Here is a 24,818-nt window from a genome sequence, read left to right on the forward strand (position 1 = left end):
ACGGTTGGAAGAGTTGTCAGATATTGCCATAATGAACCAACCAGAACTGATCTATAATAATTCATGTTTGATATTTTTCGTATGATTGACCTACATGTATATCCTTACCTGATCCTTACACTCACGTGGCAATTTTTGACTCGTCACACTTGCGTTATAATGGCAATATAGCTGGTGATCTATCTTGACGAAGCTGGGGTTTCCAATTAAAGACCTTGACCGGAGCAGAAAATTATATAGACAAATTACATACCTACGGACTCGTGAATATTTACTGAATATGAAAATGCAAACTTCTCGAGATTCCACGGCCTCTGAAAGAAGTATTTATCATCCGAAACCCCGGATTCACGGATTTGAGAGGGGCACCCCGGAGATTTAGTTTCGGCTGCGCTAGCCGGTGGCCGTTTCTACCCGTTTCTGATGACGTCATAACGTGTAGGTTATTTGGCCACTCGGTATAGCAGCTGGTTCTTCGCATGGTGGTCGGTATGTGAAGTTTTCTTCTCTCTTTTTTTGTTGTTGTAAATATCAATGTCGAAGCTGTATTTGGACATTTTACGATTAGAATGTTGACATTTTATATCTGTATTAATTTCACGCTACGTAATATGGAATATCAACCCCAAATTTCCACTAAATTAGATTGAAACGAATCATTTGCCCGCGCTGCTGGCTGCCTGCCTCGGTCTGCGATTGCACAACTTTCAGCAATCTATCGCTGAGCCTCGCGAGAGCACTCGGGCCGCGGCCGGCCCGGCCTGACTTGCCGCGCCGTGTCATGCTGGTGGTCGTGAAATATTTCTCGAACAAAACTAAGTTTCGCTCGCTTTTATCGCACAGAAAGCCTTTCCTTTTGCATGGTTTACCAGCATTAAATCAAAGAATTATTTAGATCTACATTGTTTTATTGTCTAGAATATAGTCTGTAAACAATGAAAAATAAGAAGAAGATGAAATGGAGATTTTGAAGAAGAATTGGGCCTAAAAGAAAAGAAAAAGAAAACTAGGTAGTTGGTAGAATCTAGGCCTTGGACTCGTGCCGCCCAGTGGCAGTGCACTGCAGTACAGTGAAGCCACACTGTTAAAAAAAACAGTAGATTTTACAGAGAAAAAAATACAGAACCATTCTTTAAAGTGTTGTAACAGCAAATTTTCTGTAATTTAACAGGACAAATGTCTAGAAAAAAATGAAGATTTTGTTTTTTTACAGGCAATTTGCGTGATTTCAGATCCCATATACAGATTTTTTACAATTCTACGGAATGTTCTTTTTTTATTAAGAAAACTTCATTTTTTAACGGATAATAAAAAAGAAATTACAGAAAACAAAAATACAGAACCATTCTGTAAATTGATGTAACTGGAATTTTCTGCAATTTAACAGGACAGATTTCTATAAGAAGGGGAGATGTTTTTTTTAAATAGGAATTCTGTATGCTTTCAGATCCAATATGCAGATTTATTATGATTCTACAGAGCGTTTTTTTTTTCAAAGTAAACCTCATGTTTTAATGAATAAAAAGAAAGAATCTACAGAAATTAAAATACAGATTCATTCTGTAAAAATGTAAACTAGAAACTTTCTGCAATTTAACAGATCTCTAAAAAGAAGATCCCATGTAAATAAATGGAGTGTCTTTTTATTCAAAGTAAACCTCATGTTTTAATGAATAAAAAAAATACAGGAAACAATAATACAGAACCACTCTGATAATTAATGTTACTTGACATTTTCTGCTGTGAAAAGGACGGATCTCTCTCCCTCTCTAAAAAAAGGATTGTTTTTTTCTTTATGGAAATTCGTAGGCCTATGTTTTTAAGCAGATTTTGCTTTTAATTCTACAAAGTGTCGATTTATTCAAAGCAATCTCATTTAGTTTAATGAATAAAAAAGACAGAATTTATAGAGGAAAATACCGTAAACAATTCTGTAAAATTAATAGCTGAATTTCACTGCAATTTGACAGAAATCTAAAAAAGAAGTTGATGAGGGTTTTTTTTCAAGGACATTCAGATCCCCTATAGATATTTAATGTTCTACAAAATACCCTTTTCAATTTAAAAAAAAAAAGACCTTAACTGCCTTTTAATGCCTTAAACTCAAAACGTAAAATAATTTGCGGTAAAAATACAAAACCTTTCTGTTAATTGACTCAAGCTGCCGAATTCGGGCACATTTAAAAGGGAAAGAAGATTTCGTTTTTACCGGAAATTAGTCTGCTTTTATCAGAGGTTATGCTTTATATAGGCCTAAATTTTAGTAGGCTAGGCATAATTATATATATACTTCAAAGTTCATGTAGACCTCTCAGAAATCTTTTTTTTTTATGCCATAAAAACAACACGAACTCCCACGAACTGAAACTGTAACTATACCGGTACCGTAATTTTTCTGCATCTTCTTAATCTTCTTCTTTTTCTTCTTTTCTATTCTTTTTTTCTTTTTTCTAACAGGAAGTTTTAATAGTGCTTTCATATCTTATTCAGATTTCTGTTTTTTTATTTTATTTTTTCTTTCTTTTCTTTTTTCTTGCCGCCAACTTTTTTGTTACCGTTAGCGATAGCGTGTAACATGCATGCGTGCACTTCGTTCGCGCCCATATATGCATGCATGGCGATCGATCAGATCAGAACGAACCGGCCGGGCGCGCCGGGCCAGCGCCAGCTATAGCTTGCTAGCTGCTTGCACTCGCACGCGCGCGCCATGCATTAATTGTGCATGTTTACCATGATGTGTACGTACGTACATGTACAGTGCAGCATAGAAGTTATCTAGTTAGCACTATGAACATGACAGACAATGAAAGCGGACAAAATATACAGTTCCTCAGGAAAACAAAGGAACATCCCTTCACTGCTATTATGTAAAAATGTGTAGAACAGGTGAATATGCATGTGACACCTGTTCTACACATTTTTACATAATAGCAGTGAAGGGCTGTCCCTTTGTCTACCTGAGGAACTGTATATTTTGTCCGCTTTTATTGTCTGTCATGTTCATAGTGTAGTCTGATCTATGTACATAATGCATGCAGTACATACCTGCGAAGTTCGTTCGTGAGCTGAGCCTGGGCCTGCCTGTGATTTGAATTGGATTGGGTAAGTCGATTGTCAATTAAAGTCTCTTTTTCGTTAGGTATTATAACAAGAATTTCAATGTACTATGTAGTGTTTATAGTATTAAGAATTGAGTTTGTTGGTGATCACCACGATGAGATTTAAGTCGGATAGAACTCGAGAATTTATGCTTAAACTCTAGTAAAGTAAGCTAGACCGATTAAATCTGTCTCTGTTTGGGGTAGACCGAAGGCTCCGGCCGTGTGTGTCGCTCTCAGTCATTAACATACGGACATTCTCTTTTTACCCTCTGAGTGGAGAGAGGGTAAAAAGAGAATGTCCGTATGTTAATGACTGAGAGCGACACACACGGCCGGAGCCTTCGGTCTATGTTTGGGGGACCTAGTATTTACAGTACGGTCATTAACGGGGAGGGCCGCCCGATTAATGACCGTACTGTAAATACTAGGCCCCCCAAAACAGAGACAGATTTAATCGGTCTAAAACTCTAGTAGAATCTAGTAGACTCTAGACTAGACTAGAGTCTAGTCTAGGACTAGGTCTATTTAATGATCTACAAGATCGAAAATGCCAAACGTTCTCACACACGTGGTTTGGTCTCTGGACTTTGTCTTTGGTCCTTGGATCTAAAAACGTAGGATGGGAGTTGGGTGTCCGGCACACCTGCTAAGCAAGTGGTAAATAAACTAGATCTACAAGATAGTATATTGACCACTTGCGAGGCAGACTTGCAAAAACCTGTTGACATTTTTGTGCCAATAGAGGGCTTAAAATATTGCCGACTTTACATTGGCAATACACACGCGCGCCGAGTCGATAACGCTATTTCTAAAAAGGCTGTGAATAAAAAAGACCCGCGTGCATAACGCTGTACACTGCGTTGAGTTACCATTGACATTGTACTACATTCTCCCATGTGTGGGTGTCCGGACACTTAACAAAAATAAAGCTGTCACGATTTCCCTTTGATTTTGCGAAAAATATTAATCAAATACTGTAAACGTGGAATATTTCGCGGTGTGAAAATTTTCGCGCATTTCGCGCAACACGAGAATGGCGCGAAAATAAAAATGCGCGAATATTTTTGTTTACATTTTTTTTGTTTGCGCTCGAACATAACGCGTCGGCGCGCCCTTAATGCGCGCTTGTATTACCAGTGTGCGCGCGACGAACGTGCAGGTACTACTATGTACCATGCGTTCATCATGCTTTGCCCGGTTTGCTGTGTTGAATAGTAGGCCTAGTATTATATTGTGTAAACCAGCATCGCTAGCTTCATACATATGTACTAGTAATGGAGCGTGTGCATTGCATGCCATAGATGCATGCGTGTAGCTAGCTGTGCAGAGCGATCGAATGTCCGCGTCTCCGAGAACAACAACAATGCATTTCACGTGTGCCTAGCCAGATCAGCAGCACTAGCTAGAGCTGTGCATTTGATTCTAGTCGATGCACCGATCTCTGGTTGCATGGCTCCTTTTAAAAATCTCTCTCTACCATGCAAAATTTAAGTCACATAATTTTCATCTTTGACCTCAAGGTAGGTAGGTGATATTTGGGGGTATAAAGGCGATGTTAATGCTAGTTTTTGTCACGTTTGTTCGTCTAAAGTTGTACTTGTACTCAGCGTGAATGTACTACTTACTGCCGTTGTAAACGAGTGCAAGTCAATTGTGCACACAGTCACATACAATTGTGAACGGTATAGCGTGTGTGGCAGCGGTGAGATGGGCGTTGTACGAGTAATTTTACGAAATGGTCCCCGACTCTTCGCGAAATTAAAAACCCGCGAAATTCATCTGAGTTGGCTGAGCGCGAAAAATTAATCGCGCGAAAATATCCACTTTTACAGTAGTGGTAAATATTGTGAATATTTGCCCTTTCTAAATTATTATCATCAATAATTTTCTAAAAATTTATAGAATATTGCATTTCATGTTGTTGATGAAATGAGCATTGAAAAAACCTCTGTCCGGATACCCAACGGCCAACCTGTCCTAGTCCGAAGGCTTACAGACGGCTACTTTCGGTTACCTATATGGTCCCTCTGTATCCCGTCTGAATCCCGTACATACCCGGTAGATCTATGTGTTGAAGCTCCCGACTGGATTTCAGACTTGTACTAATGAATGGGGCTCGGCTCACGGGAACCCGGAAGTCTCCATTCCACATTCATTAGTACAAGTCTGAAATCCAGTCGGGAACTTCAACACATACCGGTATGTACGGGATTCATATCAATCTACCTTATTTTTTGGATCCTCCTGTCCACTTTTACGTGAACGTGTCCTTATCAGACTTCTCACCTTATATTTCAGGATCAAGGGAAGACATCTTCAAAGGGCGAAACATCTATTATCTTGTAATAGAAGGATCTGTCGTCAATGATGGAATAGCCACATTCCGGGAAGCAGTGATCACACTGTTCTGCTGTTTCTACGCTCTTTCCCTAGAGTACCCACCAGAGGGATCAGTCACTATGGAGTTCATCCAAAGGTGGGTATTTTAACTAACTTTTGTTGGGTTGCAACAACAAACAGAAAAATCATTAGTTTGAAAGGGCATGATGGCTGCAAGATGAATGGCAAGAACAGTGGTGTTGTCCTTAATCATAGAATCATTGCTGAACATTCCCCAGTTACCACTCGATGTTGCATTATTGTCTGTTACCATAGTGACAGCATGACATAATGACTTCAACCTAAAAGACCTGGAAGATGCAACCATTCTTGGCGTTTTGTGTGAAATATCTGCAACACAAGTCATTCCATGAGGGGTGGTGCCTGTACCTCTCTATGCAAGAGGAATTCATGCTCTCTCCTTCTCTCCTTGGTGGTGCATTATTCCATTGTCCTTGATGAGTTGGAAGAAAACCACCTACGGAATATTGACAATAACCTCCACCATGGTATCCTTGTGATATATTACCGTCCTTCATCTCTCCCTCTCTCTCTTTTCTCTTGTCTGTTCTCTTTCTATCTTTAATCTAAACTCCTCAAAAAAAGTCCTGCAGATCAATTTTGAGCCTTAATATCTTTTTTTGCTCCTTTTCTATGATTATTGAATTTGATATCAATGGAAGGTTCATTTATTCCCCTTTACATTGATACCTCATTTGTAATGGTTATTTTATGCTTGAATGCACAGTACTACTGAATACAGATCAAAGTCAGAAGTGAAAAGTTGCTAAATGAATGGCTATTGTTCACATCGAGTTCTTAACTGGTATGAAAAGCTTTTGTGATTTTTTTCTTGCTTGTTTGTTAGTTTGTTTGTTTACTTTGTTCATTATTCGTACATTTCAATGCTGTATATTCATGTTTGAAGGACAAAAAATGTTTCAATAAATTTCAGGTGGTATTTGTTTTTTTTGTTTTGGCAAGAAGAGGTGTTTTAATCACCAGCTTATGGTTAGAGCACTACTTGTGTTTTGATTTCATACAGATTATTGCAAGTTGCTAGCTTAGTATCAGTCCATAACGGAATTGGAAACAAAATCGCTCCTCACATCATTTCATTTTCAGCCATATCCAACCAATAAAACAAACATAAGCAGAAACAGACCCCCCCCCCTGCAGGAATCCCGCAAGCAGCTTTTTATTGCCAATCCTCATATTTTATCATAGTCAAAACGATGGGGAATGTGGGAAAGCCACTATAAAAAGATGCATTTATAGCAGGATTCCTGCTATAAGACAAGGTACAGACTTTTGACAAGTTGTTTAAGTCATTATTTTCCAAGTCGACATATTTTCTTTCGTTTCAATATTCAAATTTCGAGAAGTTAAGCGTAGTTAGAAGTATGAAGATTAATTTGCAAGATAACATCTCTGTTTGTATGTATTTTCAGGGAACTCATTGGCATCAGTCCTGGGGGTCCAGTAAAGAGTGGAGGAAAGAAGAAGAAGAAATCGGCCGTGTCTCCAAAGATAATTGCCCTCCTTCGTGGAATCGTAGAGTTCGAATCTGACTGGAAAACAGAGTAGCAGACATCCAGCTCTCATTTTTTATGCTTCTGTCAATTTGTTTTGAGATGTGCTTTATTATGCACGATTTTTATTGTGACGAATACATGGATGAGACAATGTGATGTAAGAAACCTGTAAATTTCTATTATTTGTGCCTCATCTTGAAAGCCTTTTCTCAACATCCCCAACATAATGCAAATAAAATATATATAAGTATTAGTATAGTATAGGATGTATGCATCCAGATGTGAAAGGCTTTGATTTTTGGAAAGAGCCAAGATAGTCCTTGCCAAGGAACAAAGTGAGTTTTTTAGATTTTGTTGGTAATGTAAGAAAACCTCAGCAGGTCCTATTTATAATTTTATACCTATATAATTTGTATATTTGTTCTTTTGAAGGTTGTTTATAGTGTTTTCTTGATGATATATGCTACAGTATGCAAACATTATACCATGTTGGTGTTTACCCTGGTCAACTTTATATACAGGGTGTCCCATGAACAATGCCTGACACACTTCTGATAGCACACAGATCAACTTATTAATACCATTGGTAAGAGCAACATTTCCTTAAGGCCCTGTCACATTAGGCTTGCATGTGACTTGCAAGGAAATTTGTTTTGCTACCCAGGGGTCTGCGATACTGCGATACAACAATATTACATTTTGAAATAGTTGAGAAGAGGATCGGTTGAAAAATACAAATTTTTGAGGTGCTGAGTATGTACTAATTTGTGTTTTCAAAGGTTGGCAGCTATGCTATGTACATCATCTTCATCTTTTATTGGAAACATGTACATATTTTTCATTGAGGCAAGTGGGTATTTTGAGAACAAAAATAGACATTTGTATGCTGTTTAGGAAAATAATGTACATTATGCCATCTTCAATCATGAGAACTGATGGCCATATTAATTTGATATTCTTGGCCCGAACTCACAAAGGAGGCTTAAAGGAGAATAAAAGTTAGACAGTCACATGATTTCAGTGAATGGAGAAGAACAACAAGACTTAACAGTAAAAGTTTGAGCAAATTTGGATAATCCGTTTTCGAGTTATGTATTTTTGAAGTTTTAGAAAATCCTTATTATGGACTTCCTTAAGTTGGCAACTTCGCCAGAATTTGTGATGTCATTGTGCTCAACTCTCCATTGGTTATGTACAGAGAGTTTCACTTTTTTCTAATTTTCATCAAAAATAATATTTCCGCCAGTGTATTTTGTTTTTGTATGACATGGCTACATCAATTCTGCAGTATGTCTGAAAGAATCAATACAATTGCCCTTTTAATATTTTATAAAAATAAAATGTTGTGAAACTCTCTGTACATAACCAATGGAGAGTTGAGCACAATGACATCACAAATTCTAGCGGAATTGCCAACTTAAGGAAGTCCATAATAAGGATTTTTTAAAACTTCAAAAATCCATAACCCAAAAAAGGATTATCCAAATTTGCTCAAACTTTTACTGTTAAGTCTCATTGGTATTCTCCATTCACTGAAATCATGTAAATGTCTGACTTTCATTCTCCTTTAAACTCTGTGGGGGGTTAAATCATGGTCTATGTAGATTTTGTGTATAATTTGCGCTTAATTTAGCGTGTATGCTGAGAAAGGTCCAATATGAAGGCACGCTGTATAGCAAAGGGCGCTCAATTCATGCTTGTTGCTATGATTTTAAACCATAGCTTTAAACCATGGCAAAAATCATGAATTTCTAGTACTTTGCCAAAAGCGTGCATTTATACTGGATCTTTGTCAGCTAATCATACACAAAATCTGCATAAACCATGGTCTAAACTTAAACTTCCTTTGTGAATTCCGACCATTGAGTGTGTGACCCTCAAATCGAGCAGAATTGCATCAAAATATCATCAGGTTAGATTTAGTGTGCATTTTGTTTACATTTTCTATGTTACAATGGACATGTTTGAAATAGACCCCCCCCCCCCCGGCACAGTTTTAGCATTGTTATAGCACATCTGAAAGAGCACCTCAAAGTGGTCTTAGGGATCCCGTTAGAATTTGGTTTAGATGGTTGATTGGAAGGCTTCTCTTCTACCCAACCAGAAGAGCGACATGTTATGATCCTTGGACTGTGATTTGTATTTTTCTGCACTTCACACTATTTGCAATATGATATCTGATCATGCCAATCATTTATTTTTTTAGAAATGTGTTAAATTATGTTTTGTATGTGTTTAAATATGCCAATCACATACAAGTCATGTGTTGCAGTAGGTTCTATGCCTCCAGATTTTAAAGGTTTTCATTATTGGTTTGAGCCAAAATAATCTTTGTAAAGGAATGAAGAATGCAGGTGCCCTTTTCTTTAGGCATCTATACAGGGTGAGTCAGAAAAAAAAAGTCCACTTTCAAAAATCTATATAATCTCTAATGTATGTTATTCTTCAAAGACTGTGGTATGTCCTAAAAGAGTATCTTCCTCTTTTATTTGGTATAAATTTTATCAGGTTTATAGCATGAATGTCATGCTTGTCTATACAGGAGGCCCTTTTTTTTGAGAGAGAGAGAGGAAATAAAATTTCACCTGCGCCAGAAGTGGTGGCATGTCGATCATGAATTAGCAATAAATGATATACCTCGGTTAAACATGACTCTTTACGATTTCATATCATGGGGGGGGGGGGGGGCACCCCGTAGGCTATATAGTTTTTTGTTACATTTTATATCTTTGTTACTCACTGAAGTTTGCTTTTATTGTTTTCTTGTTGATTAAGCTCCTTGCAGATCAGTATTTACATGTTTGTAATTGGTAATGATAAATGAACCCTTTTAAAACTACAAAATGTTGCAGTTGTTTGTTAGGCCATATAGTTTTTGTTACATTTGATATATTTGCTACTTACTGAAGTTTGCTTTTATTGTTTTACTGTTGATTAAGCTCCTTGCAGATCAGTATTTACATGTTTGTAATTGGTAATGATAAATAAACCCTTGAAAAACTACAAAATGTTGCAGTTGTTTGTTTGACTGACTTGTGTATCTGTAAAATTAAAGCAGGTGCCTGCAGCAGTCACAAGATTTATTTTTTTAGTGTGTGTTTTGATGGTAACTTGTACATACACACTCTAGCATTAAGGTCTTACAGATTTTTCATGAACATGTTTGTAGGATTTCTATAGGATATAATTTAAATAATTTCATGAGAAATTTCATTTATTACACACAAATGTTATAAAACAGATTGGCTGTAAATTATGAATCATGCTATAAAATTACAGAATTTCTCGAGACTTCTGCAAGCACCCTGCCCTTTTTATTATTTTTTCATTCCGTTATAATTTTTCTATTTTTTATTTTTGTTTATTTTGTATTCATTTTTTTTTTTACATGCCGATTTTCTGTTTCAAAACAGATGGACTAGATTTTGAAGAGAAATATGTAGTCAAATTAAAGCACTCCTGTAAACCTTGATTCAGGCACTCCTCTGTCTTTATTTTAAAGATAAATTTCATGTATCACAGATGGCTTGTTATTAAAAAGATGAGCTGTAAATTTTGATAGTAGATCTGCTGCAAAATTACAGGAGTTCCTTGTAGTTCGGCAAGTTATCTTTCTGTTTTTTTAAGAATAAATTTCATTTATCATATGCAGATTTGCGGCTAAAAAACAGATGAATTGTAAATTGTGAAAAGAAAAATGTGGCAAAGCTAAAGGATTCCTGTAAACCCTGAATCAGACACTTTTCTGTCTTTTTTTTATACAAAAATGAAATGTTATAATCACTTACAGATTGTATGTTATTAAACAGATCAGCTTTAAATTATGGTTACAAATATGGTGTAAAAAAAACTGGAGTTCTCTAGAGTTCTGGAAAAATATATATATAAAAAACAGGAAATTTGTATTTATCACCTCCATATTTGCTGTTAAAAAACTGATGACTTGTGAATTGTGATAACAAAGTTCTGTAAAATTACAGGAGTTCTCGAGACTCTGCTGCAGGCACTTTTCTGTATTTTTATGGAGAATTTTTTTAACAGTGCAGGAACTAAATTATTTTGAATTGATGTCAGAAATCACATGGGTGCCTCTTCTTGATACTTTCTCGTGATGAAAACACTGTTTTTATTCAAATCAAAATGGTCTAGATCTAGTGTTGTTGCCAGGGATGATTATTAACACAAAATCATCGGTCATTTGTTGTTGACTTTGCTTCTTTTTTTTTATCCGACTACAGATTAACTTTGCTTTTTTTTTTCTATGAAACTAAGTTTAACTAACTTTTGTCTAACTTTAATAGCAATGTTAATGTTATAGATCATTTATTATTTTGCCATTTTATCTTGATCTTGCTTATTGTCTCTGCCACATCTCTCTTCTGAAAGTCTTATATGGTTAAATTTGACAGTTTTATTTTGTCAAGGCAGCTTTGAAAAGAAGATCTTACAATTAGAGATGAGTTTTTAAATCATTGCAATATTTCATTGCTAATTCTAAATGGGAAGACCACAAGTCTATTGCCAAAAATTTTAAATTTGTGTACAAGATCTATAAATCATGAGGTTATTTTTGTCAAAATTTCAAACATATTTTGTGAAAAATGAAACCTGAAAATGATAAATTTTGCATTACAAAACAAAAGTTGATAAAGAATAAGGAATCACAGGATTCGTACTAATTTTTATCTTGCCCGACTTTATAAGTCTAGATGTAAATGTACATGTAGATCTTTGACATATTTATATTCATTTTAATCTTCTATCAATTGTAATATTGGTGTATTGTTTTCTTTTTATAGATTGCAGTTATCAGCATGTCAAAACGGAGTAACACAGATGAGGAAGGTGAGCCCAGCAAGAAGCCGAAGCCTGTTGGGGGAAACCGGTGTGTCTTGTATGGGTGCAGCAACACTATTCATGATGGCTTTGCCATACATGAACTACCGAAGGAAGGATCCATCAGGCGAGCATGGGTGAAGTTCATTCAACTGAAGTTAAAAGGGTTCGATGCCCGAGAAAGGGTCCATGTCCATGTCTGCAGTGGTCATTTTGAGCGAGACCAGTATGATTCGTCTCAAGTCTTGAAGTTTAAGTATGGCTTCAGGAAAATTACGCCGCGCCTTCTACCAAATGCCATTCCCCGTCGGCAGCAGGCTGTTCAACCCTTTACAGATCATTGGTTCCTCAAACCAACAACGACAACATCATCAACGTCAACAGTGTCATCAACAATGATTTCACCAACAGTGTCATCACCAATGATTTCATCACCAACAACGTCAACACCAATAACGTCTACGCTAACAGTAACAACGTGCTTGAGCTCGACTAGAACCAGAACTGTCCATTCTACAAAGATAGCAGTGTCCTCTCTAGACAGCCAGAAGAAACGTGTGGGTAAACAAGGAGGCCATGCCCATAATCAACCAATTACTTTTGCCGATGCAAGCACGTGTACATCACCAACAATGCCAACTACCAGTGGAAACAGACGTCGAGTGTCTGTGCTCAGTCTGAAGAAGGTATGTGTAACACAGATGTATACCATTATGCCTACATGTACATGCGCAATATTATTTTTTTGTCTTGTCATATGTTTTAAATTATAAATATCGATTTCATTGCAACTTTTGGCTTCATTTTACTCTAATAGCTCTCCTTTATTGGATAAGCAGTTTTAGCACTTCTCTTATTTTCCAATATCAAAAATCAATTCACTTCACAAACAGATTTTGTATAATTGGCTTTATATCCAAATGTTCCAGTTTGAATATCCGGTACTATTACTCAAACATGAAAATTGATACCGAATTTAATACTCATTATGCACTTCATAAGAACTACAAATTATAGTTCCCAAAACATCCTTTAGCACCTTTCAAACAGAGCCATCCACCCAATGAAAACAAAAATTGCATTAAAAATATTATGACTTACTATTATTCTTCCATGATTGCAGGAGGTTCAAAGGATAACTGAGGAATACGCTCGTAAGGAAGAGGAAGAAGCAGCACAACAAGCAGCAGAAGAAGCAGCTAGGAGGGACCGAGAAAACAATAAAGCTATCCAGGCATCTCCCACGGTGAGTAAATAACCTAATATCATGTCGCAAATATTGTGCAATAAACAAGAACAACAAGTTGTGGCAACATTTTCTGTACCTGTAAAGATCAATAGAATACAATGTATTTGAGGCAAATTAAATAAAAAATGATGTTGAACCAGCACCAAAATATTGTTGATCAGTCTTATTTGGGAGAAATTTCTTTGCTGTCAGAATCCCATGCTATTGCTCACAAGAATTTCATTGCATTGCAGTGTCAGTGGGACATATGAGGTTTTGTCAAGTATAAATGAGGTCTATTGAAAGTGTTTATGATGTATCAGACTTCTAATTCTCAATTCATCGTTAGACAAGTTGCTTGTCTGACATACACGCAGTAACCAACTGCTGTCAACATTTGTGACTATTCACATAGTTCTCAGCTGACCCACATGATATGTATTTAAAACCTTTTTTTAAGCTTATTTTATTTTTAATTTGCTTTCATTCTTTGTGATTTTTATCACAAATGCAAATTCATTCCTCAGATGATTGATAAGCAGTTTCAAAAAAGACCTAAAACTCGAACCTGTGGAATACAAGTTAAACCTGTGAAGCCTGTCAAACCTGTCAAGCCTGTCAAGCCTTTACAAAAAGAGAAAGGTGAGTGAAGTACAGTATGATATGTGTATTTACAATATTTGTGTTATAACATAATGTATTTATAGATTGCGGAACAAAAAAGGAGAAAAATGTAACTAATGTACCTTGTATTCTCTTTCATGAATTATGTCACATTATCGAAATTGATAAATGAATAAATGTTAATTTAAAATTTACTATGATTGGGTATTTCTGCACTCGTGTCACGACGGAAGACCACAAGTCTATTGCCAAAATGTTAAATTTGTGCACAAGATCTATAAATCATGAGGTTATTTTTGTCAAAATTTCAAACATATTTTGTGAAAAATGAAACCTGAAAATTATAAGTTTTGCATTATAAAGCAAAAGTTGATAAAGAATAAGGAATCACAGGAGAGAAGGTTCCTACATCAAGTGTGCCCTAATAGGTCCTAAGTTCCTTTGGGTCCCCCAAAATAGAAAAGGCAAAATCTATATAGATCTGTGGTTTAGATCCCCTAACAAAATATGGCAAGAACCCTAATTTTCAAATCTTGTATCAATATGTTGTTTTTCTTGAAAAAGGAGTACAGATTACACTTTCTTCTAGCTTGGAGAAGGCAGAGAGACAAGTTTCGATGAGGACATCAGCAACCCAAACTGAGGACACTGGTGCAGAACAGGAGACTTTTGATGAGCCAGAAGATGAACATGAAGAACCTGAAGAACCCGATGACAAGCGGAAAGATCCAGATTATGAACCCGAAAATGAATTGGAGGATGAAGCTAATGAAGAAGTTGAGAACATGTAAGTATTGATCCATTATTTTTATAAGATGATATTTATCAAGTACATATATCTGGAAATTACTCTTTAATTTTTTATGTTAACATCTTTGATTGATGGAAATAAATGAAGATTAACCATTAAGCCTCATATTTTTGGAAGTTAATTTGCACACTTTCAAAGTAGCAAGGGCTGTTCGTTATATACATTTAGGGATGTAGCTTTTACCCATTTCTATTATGAAAATAGTAGTGAAACTTACAATGTATGTGGATGTCTTGTTTGTTTCATACAGGAAAATACCATCCGATATAATTGATCAGCCCAAGTATATTGTTTTTGAGGATCAGCTTTTGGAGCTCTTCAAAAAATGCAGGCATTGCCACCTCCCCTGCTCTTCAGTAGTTCATCACCCACCGACATTTGGCAGTAGAGTCAAAGTGATCTCCACATGTGACGAATGTGACGGGAAATTTGAATGGTCATCCCAGCCATCAGTGGGAAATTTGTATGCTGGCAACATACTTTTGTCATCTGCAATTTTATTTGCTGGTGCGAGCCCAACAAAGGTTCTCAAAACTCACAAACACATGAACTTAATATCAATTTCGACAACAACATTCAACGAACACCAGTCTAGATATCTTCAGCCAGCAATAGTGAAAGAATACAGGAGGACCCAGGCAGAGACATTTGACGAGATCAGAGCGAGTGAAGCGGGCCTCATCCTTGGAGGGGATGGGAGGAGTGACTCACCTGGGCATTCTGCCAAGTACGGCTCGTACACGATGATGGACCTGAAGAGCAACAAGGTCATTGATGTCCAGCTTGTGCAAGTGAGTGATTTAGCAGAAATGTTTTAATGTATGTAGTGCAAAGGTTAAAACCACAGAGGTCATCATATGCCTGAAATTGGACATATCGTGTAGTAACTACGTACATAATAGAAAAGTTTTTGCCATGCATATTGTGATCATTACTCATTTAGGTTTCCTTTTTCTTCATTATAAGTTAAATTTTGCAGACGTAATTATATGGAATCCGCCTGTCACTAACTCCAGTGTGTTTTTTAACAGATCTGTTGCAACCATGAATGTATACTTCCTTTATTATACTGTATTACAGAGAACCTTGTACTTTTCTAAGGTTATTTACCATTATTTTATTCTTTTCCTTTATAGTGTACAGAGGTTAAGAACTCAAATGCAATGGAGCTAGAGGGACTCCGGAGGGGCCTGCGGATACTTGACGATGCTGGTGTGATTGTACAAGGCATAGTGACAGATCGTCACATGCAGATAGCGAAGTTTCTCCGTGAGACGTACCAACAAATTGATCACCGATATGATGTCTGGCACATTGCGAAAGGTAATTATTATATATATACTGAATTAATTCCAGCAAATGTATCTTATATACATGTTGGCTGAAATTGATATTGTAGTTATGACTACTTTTGCAGGTTTAAATTTGCCTATATTTCCACTTTTGTGTATAGTAATTATTGAATTATGATATATTTTCTAAATTTAGAACACTCCAAGTAGCTCCTTGATATGTCACATATTGAATTGTCAATTGATCTCTTTTAGCTAATTCTTGCTCCTTGTTTTTTTTTTTCTGCCTGTATATAATAGGGTTAAAGAAGAAGCTAAAAGCATTGGCCAAGATGAAGGACTGTGGATTGGTTCAAGATTGGTTGAGGGCCTTGGTAAACCATGTATACTGGACTGCCTCTTCTACTCCGGATGGAGATAAGGATGTCATGAAAGCCAAGTATAGAGGGCTATGAACCACATCAGAAATCTTCACACAGATGAAAACCCAGAGTACACTGCTTGTGAACATGGTGATGACTATCCAGAGCGAGAATGGTTGCAGTCAGGTAAGCTACTTATGTATGATCTTTAAATAACAATTTACTTCAGTGGAAATAAAACAGTTAACCCTTCACTGGTGCCTCAAGTTGTTCTTTTTGTTTGGATGTGGGTAAAATCCTTATTTATATGCATACGGTGTACATTTTTCACCCTCATTTACTTTGAAGATGTTTGTCAAAATGCGAGCAAAATATTTACATTTATTTTAATAATGTACATTCAAGTTTAATTTAGTTCAATTTTGATCATGACATTCATATTTTTTTTTTTGCAATTTTCTAAATGATTAATATTCATTGTGGAATGAAAAAATAGTTTTGGCGAAGGGATGAGATGCTTGGAAATGCCGAGATCATGATTGCTAACTATTTAAATGAACTCTCCTTCACCTTTACCGCATATATTATATTCCCAATCTTATTACAGGTACAAAGGTGTACGACAAGCTTCGAGAGGAATGGCTGAGGACCAGACTGGTGAACGGCATTGGGATGATGTCCCCACATGCCCAAACCAGCAAGGTTGAATCATTCCACAACATCCTCCTTCACTTTTGCCCCAAGTTGCTTGTATACTCATATCAAGGGATGAAGTGCAGGTAAATTAGGCAATTAATTCATCAACATTATGCTCCCCTAATATAAATTTAACAAGAACGTCACAGAGGGCAGTGTTGTTTCTTCTTCTTCTTCTTTTGAATTTGATTTTATTGGTTTTATGTTTTAAAGTTATTATTTTCTTTTTGTTATAGCCAGGTTCTTTCTATTTCATATTTTGTTGGTTTTTTTTAAATTTTTTTTATTTATTATTTGTAACACATGCTTTTTACACTAACTCTTGCCTTCACTTATTGGAGAGTAGGTAACGAGTTTATGATGATAGACATTACATTACCAAAAAGATAAAATCAACTGTCACAAGTATGTTATTCATGTGACCTTTATTTTTAACTTCACTCTTTTCAGATTATATTTGGCTGTCCTACATTGGAACGAAAATTGTGATAGAGCCCAGGCTGTTGATGCCGAAGGGAACCCAGTGTACAGGTTGAAGTATCCACGCTCGAAGGAAGGAGGCCACACAGTGGAGAGAGTGCTGACAGCTGGCACATGTGGTAAGTAGCCACATGTCTAGTGAATGATATCAATATTCAACAAAAGAGCTCAATTATATATAGAAATCTTTTATTACTTCATGATCAATAGAATTCAAATTAGTAGATTCTTGTGGCCTATATGCCCTTAATTTAATCTGTTGATTAAATTGATAATTATAAACATGTATTGGGTTACTTTCTGCAAATGTGTAATATTGAATAGCAAGCAGAAACAGGCATATATGTCAGTCCCCAAGTCAGTGAACTACCTATTCAGCAAAGAACATGTGCATGCCATTGGTATTTGATTGGTCATCCACCTACAAATAGTGTGTAAAATTAGGTAATTCAATATTTGTGAGAAAAAGAGTTTTCTCTTATGTTCTTATTTTTCTCTTTTCCTTTTTTCCTCTTATCAAAGTGTATTTTTTTAACACCGTATAGATGAATTTTCAAGGTATAGTTTTGGATTTTATCTTGTAGGTTATGTGAAAGCCCTGATGAGAGTTGTCGTAGAACTGGTGGAAAACAGGGAGCAGCTCAGAGACAACATGGAGGAGCTACAGCCTCAACCAGCACGGAGTGCCTCTCATCATCACCCCGACAATGGAGAAGCCGTGCAAGCTTTTGAACAACATCATCGCTTTGGCGATAGAAACTAGTTCTTTTGGTGATAGAAACTATGATGAATGTGTCAGCTACCTGAACATTAACCACTGATTGTTTTATTTCAGTACAATACATGTTTTTCATAGACCCTAAATTATGTTTATGCCAGTATAATTATGGAGAGTAACATGGAAGTACTCTTTGCAAGTGAGTAGTGGATTCCGATTCTATGTGAGTGTAAAGCACTATAAACTTGTCTGTAAGCTTGTACATACTTACACAAGCCAAAGTCCATGGTACACATCAATAGTCATTGGTTTTAATAGGTAAAATACTTATTAAATTTGTAAAACTTACATTTTTAGTTCAATTAAAAACAATTTCTGAAGCATATGCACTAGATTTCCATAAACACTAAGTAAATCACTGTTGATCATGAATTTGGCACCAAATATAATCTGATTTTTCTCACAGTCCTTCATCTTGGCCAATGCTTTTTGCTTCTTATTTGCAAAAAATAAAAAAATGCATTTTTTTTCTTCATCTAAACTGTTCTTATTCAAGAACCATTTGATGTATTGCACCAGATATGACTTTATTTTTTGTTTTTGATTTTTTCCCTTTTCTGCCGAGGTGAATTGTGTTATTCATTTTCAAAGTTAGTAGTTTTAAAGATCATGCCATATTATCACAGAAGAGGAAACATTGTGATGATACTTCATCGCATCCATACTTTTTTTCCTAACAGCGGTTTCCTGTTTGTCCTAAAACCTGGTTATAAAAGATTGAAAAATAATCATCCTTGCAGATATAATAAAAATAGTCATCTATTCTGTAAACTTTACATAAAATAAGGATGAATGTAATGTACATGTTGCATCAAAGTTTTTGTTCCAATGGTGCATCATTTTGAAATATATTGCACAAACAGAGAAGAAAATGATTGGGGGGAAAAACCGTCAATGGGATGTTCTGAGAATATTTTGAGCAAAGGTAAACAAAAATTCATCTAAAGGAACACAAATCTTGTTTGTTTATTTCTATTATAGGTGTCTTGTAGGAAGCTTCATAATTTACAGATAATAATAATAATAATAATAATAATGTAACTTATATCGCGCCAAATCCACTCTGTGGAGTGCTCAAGGCGCGTGTAAACAGGAAAAAAGATCAAGACTTGAAAAGAAATGTTTTGAGATGAGTTTTGAAAGAATCAGAGGATAAACATTTTTTGATGTCTTCAGGAAGGCCATTCCATAATTTAGGACTAGAGTATGCAAAAGATCTTTCCCCCCACGTTTTGGTAATTTTGGGGGTTACAAGAAAATTGGAAGTGGATGAGCGTAGAGGTCTTGCAGGAGTGTAGTTTTGGATTAGAGAGATAAGGTATTGAGGAGCAGAGCCGTGAACGCAATGAAAGGTGAGCAACAAAATTTTGAAAACAATGCGATCTTTTACTGGGAGCCAGTGTAGCGACTGCAAAACTGGGGAAATGTGGGTACGCTTGGTGGTCAGAGAAACAATACGAGCTGCAGCGTTTTGAAGCTTCTGAAGCTTGGACACTGGATTCTGGGGTAGATTGATTAGGAGGGCATTGGCAAAATCAAGACGGGAGGAAATCAGAGCATGAACTAATTTTTGGAAAGATGGAAATTGCTGTGAAAATGAGAGTGAGATAGAGAATGTGAAGGAAGAAGAGGGGTAAAGATAGATACCAATAGGGATAGAGTGAGAGATGTGAATGTGATGGATGGAAGAGGAGAAAGAGAGATTGTGAAAGAGTGAGAGATGGGAATGTGATGGATGGAAGAGGAGAAAGAGAGATTGTGAGAGATGGGAATGTGGAGGGTGGAGGAGGAAAAGAGAGGCAGAGGGAGAGAGTGAGAGATGGGAATGTGGAGGAAGAGGAGAAGGAGGGACAGAGTGAGAGATGGGAATGTGGAGGGTGGAAGAGGAGAAGGAGGGACAGAGTGAGAGATAGGAATGTGGAGGAGGAGAAAGAGAGGAGGGACAGAGTGAGAGATGGAAATATGGAAGAGGAAACAGAGAGAGGAAGTGGGATAGAGAGATGGGAATGTGGAGGGTGGAAGAGGAGAAAGAGAGAGGAAGAGGGACAGAGCGGGAGATAGGGTTAAGGTTTATCCTTTTTGGGAGGATAGATTTGATGCAAAATAAAGGATTTCCTGGATTTATTACGATGCTTACCATTTATCACACATTTGAAATTTCGTCAACCGCAATTCCCTTCTCTTACTCTCATTATTTCTCTGTCTATCTTTGTTGTGTCCATGCTGTTATTTCTCTTTCTCTCAATTTCGTTTTCTCTTTCAATTTCATTTTCTCTTTCTCTCCCCTTTTCTGACTCGGCAGGTTGACTGTATATGAAATGCTCAAATTATTAAAACAAATTACATTGCAGGGTGTATAACAAAAAAGAAGGAACAAGGCATGTTGTGTTTTTTTTTTGTTTTTTTGTTGTTGCTTGTTTATATAGATTTCAACATTCTTCCTCATAAGAAATCGTTGCTTGATCACAGTTTTGCAAAAGTTCGAATATCAGCTCTTGGAAATTAGAATCAAATGTCGAGATCAAAGTTCATAGCAACCATACCATCATGAGAAGTTCAAACAATAGTATTTGTGATGAATATGAATATGAAGATGAAAGCCGATGATCACAAATAACGTACAGAAGATGGCTGACAATCACATAGAAGATGACAGTCATTCAAAGTTCGCAAGACAATAGTTGATTTTACATCCTCATCTCAACCGACGCAGGATGGTCCCTTTGTACTGACCACGTCCATCAGGATACGCTTCCATTATTGAGGCATGGACACATGCTGGCAGTTGCACCCTGATGTCCTTCCCGAGCCAGCCCCAACACCATCTCACGACTTTCCTGTAGGCCACATACCTGTATTTTCTGTAAAATAAAAAGCAATAAAAAAATTTCATTATTTTTCTTAGGATAGATGATTTGATGTCAAAATATTAATTCTTTATTAATTAATTCAGGAAAATAAAAATGATTAAAAAAAACTAAAATGACCAAGGGTTAGTCATTGTTTGTCGGGCGGTGGGGGGCAACATTCAAAATCGCATATAAAGTTTGTGTTTCATAACTACAGATTATTGGGGGGGGGGGGGGGGTAACATGCTAAAACTCACAAATCGGTGGTCATTCTTGCCTATTTGTATACATTTCCTGAAAAAGTGCCCCGAAGCACCTGCAGATAAGGCAGCTAGTACACCAGTGGTCACCAGGCAAGAATTTTGGTCAAAACTAGTAATTCATCTGGCGGTGGCTCAATTCGTTTTGAAAAGTTTCACCCAATAAACTTTCAAAATCAATCCATTTATTTTTTTGCCCTTGCCAAAATGATGAAAAGGAGAAACATAACTTACTCATTGTTCCTGTCCCCAAATGCTTTGGCTGCTCGGCGCCACCTATCTGTGTACTCCATCCATCCGATGTATAATGTTGTCGCATTTAGGATGGCCGGCTCAAACTCCTCAGAATCCACCAGACAACTTGAACCCTGTCGATCAGCCTCTGCCTTGACCTCTGCAATTTCATGACAACAGACACAATCACCTTCATTGAAAGATGGAGGCACACGACATCTTCCACATGTACACCTTGAAATACAGAAAGATTCAAACAAAAATCAATACACCTACTATAATTTTATAAATATTTTATTACAGCTTCCTGATAAATATAAAAATGACATCGTTCTCGTAGTCGTAGTATGGTAAGAGTGCCCAAGGCAGTGCCTATGTCTGCGCACCCACGTAAATGCGCGATATTTATAGAACAAAACATCAAACTGACACCAATTTTCAATCTTAACCTCAACAATTCATTTAGATACCAAAATTTGTGAAAATAATTGGGAAGATTAAAAATGAGTTTTAGCAAGTTTCATTTGCCACCCTGAAAATTTCAATCATTGTCAAAAAAGAAAAGTCTGAACAGGGGGTTGTCCCTGGTATGAAACTTCACTGTGCTTGATTGAATTGCGTGCAAAATAGTGAGTGCGCAGACATGGGCACTTTTCAGTTTTGCTACACAAAATGACGAGCCCGTCTGAAATTCGTTAAAAAAAATTGTTCTTGTGAATAATTTGTCGAGTTTTTTTGTTTCAGTAATCATTAGAATATGAAGAACGGAATAACAATGATGATTCTAAAAATAATATCTTACTGTGTAATGAAATCGAGGTCGAATTTTAGGTGCGCAGACATAGATCTAGAGAATCATTCTAACAAGTTAACTTTAGAATTAGACATGCCATTTATGACCGAGTCTAGAGATCTACGGTATTTGATTTCAATTTTTGGGGGGAATAAATATTTAGAATGCACAACAAATTCAATAAGCTTATAAGTCTTAATTACCAATCCTCGACATTTTCATGAAGCCGATTTGCGTTGTTGGCCCTTCCAGCATCGCCAACATTTTGCCCAGGTTCACCACGAGGTAAAGGCTCATACTCCCACTCGACGATACGCCCGTGTTCTCCGGCGTCTGCATCACTTGCATCGCTGTCGGTATCACTGCTGCTGCCACTGTCCGGACTGTCACTACTACCACTGACACTGTCATTTTCACCGCTTTCCCCGCAACTGCCATCCTCCTCACACTCAAATTCCATAACTAAATCATCTTGTGCATCTGCCCTGACGACTGGGGTAGCCATTCTCTTTAGAAAGACTTCTCAAAACTTCTCAAACTTCAATCGATAAAATGCAGAAAGGATTCACGGTACCGTACCCTGCCCAGTTACCGCCCCCCTGTTACCAGTGGCTTATTAGACACAACGGCCGTCTTCCATCGCCCGAGTTTCTACGGTGCGCAATGAAGGCGTGCGACTAACTTGCCTATAGCAGCATACACGTTGTAAGGAACATGTGCACGAAATATGGTACACTGTCGATCGCCCATTTAACGGAGATACGCGAATGACGTCACTGTGCAGCAGTCAGCTATGCGCTTATTTAGGTGTGAATCAACCTTTTTAAAAAACATCAAGTTCCTATTCAAAACGATCAGAAAAAAAATATGGTGGAAATTTTACTTTTGTTTAAAGAGATATGGAAGTTTAAATTCCTGATGTTTTACCTGAGCAAATTTCTTGCGAAAATTATTATTTATAAAAAAGTTATCGAGGCTTGAACTCGGCCATGTCGCCCTGTGATGCCCCTGCCCTATTTCCGCCCACTCAAACACACGCGCTAGTTCAGTGTATGTACCGTGCGTTGTTTATGCTCTAACAGAGAAAAGGTTATCTGCCCGTGGTTTTTTAGTCTATTTGTGTGTTTTTAGGTCTGCGGTTGGTTTTTTGAAAGTGCACACTTCATTGTCTTTTTCCCATGATAAAACACTCGGTTTACTCCATAAAATCGCAACTCGAGAGTATGAAGAAGGTGAAGAATACACAAATACTATAAAACTACATTCGACCTATAAACAGTTTGTAAATTGGGAATTCACCCCCCCCCCCCCGTATATGTTGACCTACATTTTGCAAATAAAAGAAAGATCATAAATGAGATAACATGGTCACCAGGCATAAAACTCTTTACTGGGATTACAGCCATGCAGTTGTCAAAATCTGCCAGACGGAATGTTGTTTCACTTTTTGATGAGCAATCATAACCGTGCTACTAAACTTAACATTTTGCAGGCTCACTTGCATGGTCTACAAAATAATCATTTAGAGGTGGCCATTCATTTTTTGTTGAGTTTACAACCAGAAAATAAAATTCAGTGTAAATTGAGTAGCTGTTTATTTATTGCCCTTTGAAGGTTCTAGGTCAATTACCCCTTGGGCATGTCACCCCCGGCCAATTAGCGGTACAATAATTACCCCAAGGACGATTACCCCCCCCCCCCCGAGGACAACCACCCCGAGGAAGTTACTCCCCCCCGAAAAATTACCCTCTAGGACAATTATTACCCCCCCCGTGGACAATTAAACCCCCAGAGGACAATTACCACCCCCTGAAATTAATGATCTCCCCCTAAAAATTACCCAACTAATTATCGAGGTTGACTTCCCCCTGTTCAGTATGAACAGGGGGTAGTCCTCGGGGCGGTTGTCCTTGGTTGTCCCAGGGGGGCATTGTCCTATATAGGGGTTAAGTTTCAGGGGGTGGGGGGGGGGGGACTCTTTTCCGGGGGTAGCTCGTCGAGGCACGGTAATTGTCCTTAGGGGTAATTATCTTTGGGGGTAGTTTTCCGGGGGGTAATGGTAGGCGAATAAGGTGGGAGGCTGAGATTGAACCCCCCCCCCCCCCCGAAGAATGTTGCAATGATGTTTGGCCGTTCGTTCGATCGAGGAACCGACAATTTCTGGTAACGATGTGGTAATGTGATAATCATGCAGTTAAATTTTGTGACAAAATTATATATGATTGATTAATGTTGCAAAAAATGCTTGAAGTTCGGTTCTCCAAAAGTGATCCCGATGACAACTAAGTCCGGCTTTTAAAAAAGTTGCCAGGTTTGGTAGATTTGCAAAAAGTTTGTATTTATGTTCTATGTCGCTGAAGCTTGTGTCGCCTTTCAATCCAGCGTCGTGGCTTTGTAGCGAAAAGAGTGCTTGTTTCTGATACGATACAGGATGCAGGCATGTATTAGTTTTTGTTTTAATTAATTTAGTTTAATTTATTCCCTCAATTTTCTTCGATTACACCCCTCCTTTCCCCGATTTTTCTTTTAGTCTCCCTCTTCACTTTTACATCCTTTTTCT

The 24,818-nt window shown here is 37.2% G+C and overlaps 3 protein-coding genes across 3 annotated transcripts; 2 read left to right on the forward strand and 1 right to left on the reverse strand.

Annotated features, from left to right (window-relative positions):
* The first annotated feature begins 212 nt into the window (after positions 1–212).
* LOC115923085 lies at positions 213–16,348 on the forward strand. The gene is made up of 8 exons (XM_030983281.1): positions 213–489; positions 11,815–12,537; positions 12,975–13,097; positions 13,607–13,721; positions 14,268–14,490; positions 14,765–15,305; positions 15,651–15,837; positions 16,107–16,348. Exons 2-8 carry the CDS (start codon positions 11,830–11,832, stop codon positions 16,259–16,261), a joined length of 2,052 nt encoding a protein of 683 aa, XP_030839141.1. The 5' UTR covers positions 213–489; positions 11,815–11,829; the 3' UTR covers positions 16,262–16,348.
* A 268-nt stretch (positions 16,349–16,616) lies between these two features.
* LOC115923086 lies at positions 16,617–18,121 on the forward strand. The gene is made up of 3 exons (XM_030983282.1): positions 16,617–16,947; positions 17,315–17,463; positions 17,929–18,121. The coding sequence occupies exons 1-3, from the start codon at positions 16,841–16,843 to the stop codon at positions 18,105–18,107; spliced, it is 435 nt and encodes a 144-aa protein (XP_030839142.1). The 5' UTR covers positions 16,617–16,840; the 3' UTR covers positions 18,108–18,121.
* A 2,400-nt stretch (positions 18,122–20,521) lies between these two features.
* LOC115923087 lies at positions 20,522–22,824 on the reverse strand. Its single transcript, XM_030983283.1, has 3 exons — positions 22,462–22,824; positions 21,466–21,699; positions 20,522–20,983 (listed from the first exon to the last, which is right to left on the reverse strand). The coding sequence occupies exons 1-3, from the start codon at positions 22,761–22,763 to the stop codon at positions 20,818–20,820; spliced, it is 702 nt and encodes a 233-aa protein (XP_030839143.1). The 5' UTR covers positions 22,764–22,824; the 3' UTR covers positions 20,522–20,817.
* Between the last annotated feature and the right edge of the window lie 1,994 nt (positions 22,825–24,818).

Source organism: Strongylocentrotus purpuratus, unplaced genomic scaffold, assembly GCF_000002235.5.
Source record: "Strongylocentrotus purpuratus isolate Spur 01 unplaced genomic scaffold, Spur_5.0 spur5_scaffold_13, whole genome shotgun sequence".
Lineage (NCBI taxonomy): Eukaryota > Metazoa > Echinodermata > Echinoidea > Camarodonta > Strongylocentrotidae > Strongylocentrotus > Strongylocentrotus purpuratus.